The following is a 7,946-nucleotide window of genomic DNA, read 5'->3' on the forward strand; positions in this document are numbered from 1 at the left end:
TACATTCCACATTACATAGCCACGAGCGTAAGATTCTATTTATCACATACATGCAACAAGTAATGGCTGGCTGGACGGGCCAGATACTTGGCATAGACATGGTTAATATCTACAATGTATTTACAGGGTTTATTTTGATGCGATACTTCGGAAGGACGAGATAGCACTTAGAACGCCCTCTCCTGTTTGCTTTAGGAGGCTGTGGTATATTATCTCACTGAAACATGCCGTCAAAGACACAGTGGGAACAACCCATTCCATACTGACAATGGACAAACCAGTCGTCCCACTCTCTTTTTAAATACCGGTACTTTGTATTTTTATTATGTTTATTTCCTCCAAAAATACGAAGATTAAAAAAGGAATAAATAACATAAACAATAAAATAATAACATGCATGCCAAAAATATCGTACAAATACAAATGTAGTACATAAAAATGTAAAAAGAGTTATATGTGTATTTATGATTTAAAGATATTTATAAAAAAAAACAATGAAACAGACAACACAATTCAATAGGATGTTATATATGTTGTATCAATTTGATGTATCAATATAAATCGTACTCAAACAGACCACAAATTAAAATATTCAATAACTCCTTTCTTCTGGGAGGCTTTATAAAAGCATGCATGTTGATGTCCTTTTCAACAATCACTATTTAAATAAAATATGCATTTTTACCCAAATATCATGGAGTGGACAATAGTCTTTTATCATGAGCAGAGTTTCAATAATTTTTTTCTTTACTTTAGTTTTCAAGTATTTTCTTGGTATTTAGTGTGCCTCCTTTATCTCTGTGTTACAATTTACAACCACCATGTTTATCCATTTGATCATCTGGACTTAAAGAAAAATAGACTGAATCACCTGTCTCCTATAATGAGCCACTTTAAGGTTTATTTATTATTTACTTATCTATGTTTATTGATAACTAAGCTGGAGTAAAGGTGGTTAGTTCGAGACAGCATGATTTGGTATAGAAGAAAAGTACCGCATGGAAATGTTATTAGTTTGTCTCGAATTCCTTGATTCGGTAGCCTTTATGTAAACGCGAACCTATATCACAAAAAAATAATAGCCAATGTCATGCTCTCTCGAGTATGACTTTTATCGAATTTCAATTAGATTGGTCCAAAATATACACGTATCCGTGGTACAGCCAAAAGCCTACTTTTTTACATGACAATGATCACTGTGGTGTACCCGATCTGGAGTGGACACTTCAAGATGGCGGCCGGTTCAGAACGAAAAAGGTAGGTGTCGGTTAAAAAGTGAGGTTTCTGCAGAAATAAGGAGCCGATTTTTCCAAAGCATGGCTAGATTTTCAGAGAATTTGACAAGGAACACGCACATCCATTCCTCTGGATCCATAATTACGTTTTATGGTTGTATCACTGCTCAGAATAGGCGTGAGTTGCGATTTAAAAATCGAAGCGTAACAATCATTGTTCGGACGTTTTGATATTTATATACCGAATGTTTCATCACGTATATCACAAAATGGCGTTTTTACTTAATTCTGCCAAAGCACAACTCATTTGGTCAACTGATTAATTAGTTATCGATGTTTAAACAATTTCGCATTGACATGGAGTGGACCCTGAAAATTTACGATCTTTTAATCACGGAGTGGACTCGAAATTTTAGGTATGGAGTATACTTTTTGGATACGGAGTGGACAATTGTAAATGATAATAATTACATCCATTCATGTGTACGGTATGATATTCATATGAGTTGCATTAAATTACTTTCGTTTTAACAATTATTGTATAATTAATAATTGATGTTTGTAGGGACCATGAGTTCGATGCATTAGAAAGGGCAAGATATGCGAGGTAACGAAGAAAAGGAAACGTGAGCAAGCCAGACGAACCTTCCCGAAAGCCGCTTTTTAGTTAGGGAATCTCACCGAGCGCACGACACCAAAATCCTTTCACATGTTAGACGTGGACTCAATCTTAAAGACTGTGACTGAGTGTATTTAGGTCCAAATCGCAAAGACAGCGATACTTTTTTGTGTGAAAAACAATAATCAGTGTTGATCGATGCTATGAAAGAATAAAACAATTTCACTAGTAAAACAATTTGGTTTCTTCATGTATGATTATGATTTTTGCACAACAGCACCTAACCAAAAAAACTTATCATAGAACTTACTCTTCTTGAGTCATTAAAAACTCTGGAAAATATTTCGTAAAACTATGAAGTAATAAAATATTTCAAAGCCAAGCTAAAGTATATCATTATGATTCTCACAATTAATTGTGATGACATTATGAACAATGATTATAATACAAAATGATACAATGTGAGAATAAACACCAAAAGTCGGCGAGAGCTCCACTGTAAAAAACTAAATTAATTTCTGACTCCTGGTTACGTAAATTCTGAAAATCAAATAAAAACAAAAAGAAATGTAAAGGACTAGCTATATTTCAATAATAAAAACACCTGTTCTGCAAATGTTCCAACCAAATACATGTATGTAGATATAAATCATGGGTTAGGATGTTCTTACGCAATGTGTCTTCAAAGTCCATGGGCCCACCTGTACTGCTTGTCGCAGTGTCGACATGGATATTTCACAAAGTGATGGACACGCCTATGCTATCGGCCCTAGTAAAATATTTCTCACAGTTCGGACACTTTAATGCTTCCTGTCACTGGCTTTCCATGTGCCTCTTGAGATTATAATTGCCCAGTCCACTCCGTATCCAAATGTGTCCACTCCGTATCCAAAAAGTATACTCCGTACCCAAAATTTCGAGTCCACTCCGTGATTAAAAGATCGTAAATTTTCAGGGTCCACTCCATGTCAATGCGAAATTGTTTAAACATCGATAACTAATTAATCAGTTGACCAAATGAGTTGTGCTTTGGCAGAATTAAGTAAAAACGCCATTTTGTGATATACGTGATGAAACATTCGGTATATAAATATCAAAACGTCCGAAAATCGCGCGTTTACAATGAATGTTACGCTTCGATTTTTAAATCGCAACTAACGCCTATTCTGAGCAGTGATACAACCATAAAACGTAATTATGGATCCAGAGGAATGGATGTGCGTGTTCCTTGTCAAATTCTCTGAAAATCTAGCCATGCTTTGGAAAAATCGGCTCCTTATTTCTGCAAAAACCTCACTTTGTAACCGACACCTACCTTTCTCGTTCTGAACCGGTCGCCATCTTGAAGTGTCCACTAGAGATCGGGTACACCACAGAGATGATGATGATTGTGATGAGGAGGAGGGGGGGGGGGGGGGGGGTAAGGAGGATCATACTGTATGGGCGATCCGTGGATATGTATAGCTTCATCATCTTTTTAATGTTTTGAAGTGATCATATACTTGTTTTAAATCTGCTTATGATTGCTAACTTCACAATAGCTTTATATATTCCCCATCTGCCCATCCTTCTGAGTTCTGTGAACAACTTATTTAACAAGTAATTGAGGCAGTTTGATGTTCATTTCTATATATGTTTTGACGGATTACCTAGCAGATATGGACTGTACGGTGTATCAGTAACCATTCAGGAAGGTGTCCATTAATTCACAGGCGTCTGCTTCATGTTAGATAAAAAAAATATAATAACCTACCCCTACTAGGTTATAGTAGGTAACGTGTTAGGACATTGTATTTTTCCAAAACCAGTCGCAGACCCATGTGATTAATTATAATACCAGTCCACGTTATATGTTTTCAACAAAACATGCCATTGATGATTTTGTGATGGAGTTTAGGTATGGTCGATGAAGTGAACTCATTGTGACATTAATTGCAATCAACGTGAATTACAACGCGGAGGTAAATTTATATACATCATGTAAACATTGTAATTACTACCTCCCCTGAGTTTGATACCGACCCTGTTAGAGGCTATCAACACGTACCTTGACCCGGTACCCCAGGGATAAGAGTCCAGAAACGATCAGCAGTAAAGAATCGCACCACCCCATGGTCCTATTGTTTTAATTCGATTCAGATTCCGACGTACCGACTGTTTATAGTATGAGTTGGGGGTACTTCCTGTTTGTCCGCCTGACTGTCATATGACCATGCAGAGTCAGTCACGTTACCTCTCTCATACAGCTTATCGTTTGTATGTACACTCACGTGATAATATTGTATTACATCGTGAACTGAAATCTATGCTTTTGTATGAATTTCAAATGGTTTTTAACCCATTTTACTATTTTTACCATAGGTATTTAGCACGCTGGTAAGTCAAAGACCAACTATAGAATAATATATAGTCTATTATGGGTCTTTGACTTATCAGCGTGCTGATGCCGAAGGCCGAGACGGAGGGAGAGCATGAGGGGGGGGGGGGGGGGGGGGGGGTTAGCCCCTTCTCGTATAGGGGATATGACGGTCTCCCTCAGGAAAAATTGATATTCTAAATGCATGAAGGTAGTATTTGGGCACGTTTTATTGTATAAAAAACCTATTTCCTGGCAATAGCAAGAATTATAGTTTAATTAGTCAAACAATACATGCTAAGTTTGTTCAATCTAACAGTGTTTTAAATTTAATAATGTTTTAAAAATCGTTGCAATATTGTAACTCAAATCCTTTTTCAGCTTCATAACGCTCCTTCTATTATGTACGATGAGTATTGTCAGCCAAAGTTTTGTTGTAAATATTTTGTATCTTAAGTACATTGTCGCCCCCTCTAAATCCGCGCCTGTAAAACTTGTTTTTAAACAATGCCAGAAATTAAGAAAATCGGTTTTCCTTTGAAAAGTCTGATCAAGGAAGGATGTACTGTATTGAATACCTAGTTAATCGATTTACAGATTGTTGATGATATAGTCATATAGACACCTATATGGCAAACCGTTCGGGTTTTTACCCATTGAAATGAAGATATCTCTATTTATTTAATTAAAGATGTATCTATTTGTTTAATTAAAGATATCTCTATTTAATTTAAGATATCTCTATGAAAATAAAGATATGTTTAATTTAAATACAGATAATTCTATTTCTACTGAAAATAGAGAAAGCTTCTTTTAAAATACAGATATCTATTTCAGATCCAGATATCTCTATTTGAATTACGAATATCTATGTTTTAGTTGAGATATCTTTATTCTTAATAGAGATGTTTTAAATTCTTGTCCAATTAAAGATGTGTTTATTTAAAATAGAGTTATCTCGATTTGAATTAAAGATATCCCTATTTTAAAAATAGATTTCTTTATTTTTTTAGATAAAAGTGTCTTCATTTTAAATACAGATATCTCTATTGCAAAAAAAATATATAGATATTTTTAATCAGCAACATAGTATGTCTCTGCTTTAATTGAATTAGAGATATTTGAAATTAATACCAGTATACTTTGCAAGGCATATATCTTTATTTGAATTAAAGATATCTTTATTTTTTATATTAAGAATGATATCTTTACTTTGAATACAAATATCTTATTTCAGTATGGAAAAATCCAAACGGCTTGCCATAATACACTTGCATGTGTTCAGCTGTATTTTACACGTATAGGTGTTTGTTATTAAAGAGGAATCAAATCTCTGATGCCAGAGAGTATTTGGGTTTGTTATTAAGTTCTCATATTTTGTTTCCCTGTGTAGTACAGGGTTTGAAAAATAGTCTATAGACTCGTGAAATGTTCCTCTCCACGGAAATCTTTAGTAAAAGGCGAAAGATTTATGCGTGGTTTGAAGAGAAACCAGAGTACAAACTACGAGTTTCGAATACACTTTATTTTTTACAAAGTAGAACATTCTAAGTGTTCAATAATATCTAGTGCTATTATAATTTCATTTTATTGGTAATTACTTATTAAAAAATGTTAAAACTCATTTCTGGTTGATCATTTTAATAAATGCAATTTGAATTAATCAAAATAAAGTTGAAATAGACATTATTTGTACGAAACTTCACATTCCTTGTGAATCATTTCACTCACACGACAACGCTACCCAAACGCAATGGAAAGGGAGGTAACTCCAGCGACTTCTACTGTCTTTTTCTGAATGATGTCCATAGCTCAGAGGAATTCCAGGTGATCGATGTAAATCGTATAGTAGGCCTATAGAGGTATATTTTCTAGTGTAAGTCAATCATGATGAGATTGGAAACTGTCATAAATCAAAACTACGTATTGGCTAATTGACTTCCACTTATAAATAGGCGTGGTTCTTGTCAAGAAGTTCAACTTTTTATTAGCATTAATACCATATTTTTGTATAATTTTAAATTCAATTGTTTCTTATTTTTGTAATGAAAAGAAGCAATATAAACGTTCCCTGGTAAACTCAAAATCGAGAATGTATACAAGTTATATCACCTGAATTGTACCTACCCTGTATCTACCACCTGATTGTACCTACCCTGTATCTACCAACATACACAGGTCCATCAGCCATATAGAAAGATAATGAAAAGTTTTTAATCTTCCTTGTGAACGTACACCTTTATGTGAATAAGAATCAAATAAAAAACAAAACATTGATTTAATTCGACATACATTTTAATGCTCGTGGAACATTGTTTTGGCAGGAAATGTACTTCAACTTTGTCTATAAAACAATCATATGACAATAGACACAGGGATGCGTCTCACGCACTACTTATAATAAACTAATCGTTACGACTATTTCATGGAATGTTTAATGATCAGTACACAGTATAACATATTCTAGCACATCTTAACATATTCATAAGTTGGCATTATATATCATTAAGATATGACATATATGGCGCTGTTCAAGATGAATGCATCTTGCATATTGTGGAATGTTTTGAAATTAAAAATAAAGTACAGTAGAACTTTATAGGAAAAATAAGTTTGATAAAATAATATCCAATATAGAACGAGAATGATACAATTATCCAGTATGTGAAAAATATGAAAGTGGAAGTTCTACAATAATAATAATATTAGGTTGACATGTTAATGAACATGACGAGAATGTAGAAACACATTGAGTTGGTGATTAATGTATAAACATCTAGTACGTTACGATAGTATTACATGATTGGGACATGGTAAAATAATTAATAATCTAGTACGTATACATGTGTAATATTATCATAGATTAAAATCACATCCAAGTACAAACGATCATGATAAATATAGGAATGTCATGTTTTGGATTTTAAGCACTAATTGTATTTTTTTACAATAACAATTTATTCGGCCCGGATAAAGCATTGATTTTTATAATATGCACATATCTTGGTAGACCTCATCTATAAGTTTTTGATATTCATAAATTTAAAGATAATTGCTCAATAAACCTATCGAAATCAAACCTTTGGCCTGGCTGTTTATTTTAAAAATAAAATTATTTTCAAATACTATAGATCTACATTTGGTATTCAAAACAAACTTCATTTTTATCATATCAATATAAAAATGTTATATCTTGTACCAATAAAAATCTCTTTAAAAGTTGCTTTAAAGATGATGAAGAGGTGACTTTAAAACTTTCATTTCTTCTTAAATTAATTCACATGAGGTATAATAAGGAGAATTCGCACGAATGAAAATTGAGAGTTTTATCACATTCTGATGAGATAAAGTTTCATCACATTTAAATGAGGTAAAGTTTGATCACATTCAGATGAGGTAAAGTTTGATCACATTCAGACGAGGTGAAGTTTCATCACATTCAAATGAGGTAAAGTTTCATCACATTCAGATGAAGTGAAGTTTGATCACATTCAGATGAAGTGAAGTTTCATCACATTCAGTTGAGGTAAAGTTTCATCACATTCAGATGAGGTAAAATTTGATCACATTCAGATGAGGTTGAGTTTCATCACATTCAGATGAGGTAAAGGTTAACACATTCAGATGAGGTAAAGTTTGATCACATTCAGATGAGGTGAAGTTTCATCACATTCAGATGAGGTAAAGTTTGATCACATTCAGATGAAGTAAATTTTGATCACATTCAGATGAGGTG

The 7,946-nt window shown here is 33.4% G+C and overlaps 1 protein-coding gene and 1 non-coding gene across 3 annotated transcripts in view; both read right to left on the reverse strand.

Annotated features, from left to right (window-relative positions):
- The window catches only part of LOC138316160 (protein shisa-5-like), a 52,606-nt gene extending 48,533 nt beyond the window's left edge, over positions 1-4,073 (reverse strand). The window contains exon 1 of one of the 2 annotated variants that reach the window (XM_069257709.1): positions 3,902-4,071. In XM_069257709.1, the coding sequence (XP_069113810.1) occupies positions 3,902-3,967 (66 nt within the window). In that variant the 5' untranslated portion in view covers positions 3,968-4,071. Of the gene's footprint in view, positions 1-3,901 lie in introns of both variants that reach the window. The other variant, XM_069257710.1, reaches the window with a different exon arrangement.
- A 1,519-nt stretch (positions 4,074-5,592) lies between these two features.
- On the reverse strand, positions 5,593-5,710 carry LOC138317105 (U5 spliceosomal RNA). The gene has a single exon (XR_011207725.1). It is a non-coding gene; the product is annotated as a U5 spliceosomal RNA (small nuclear RNA).
- Positions 5,711-7,946: the final 2,236 nt, after the last annotated feature.

The sequence above is a fragment of the Argopecten irradians genome, chromosome 2 (genome assembly GCF_041381155.1).
Source record: "Argopecten irradians isolate NY chromosome 2, Ai_NY, whole genome shotgun sequence".
NCBI classification, from domain to species: Eukaryota; Metazoa; Mollusca; class Bivalvia; order Pectinida; family Pectinidae; genus Argopecten; species Argopecten irradians.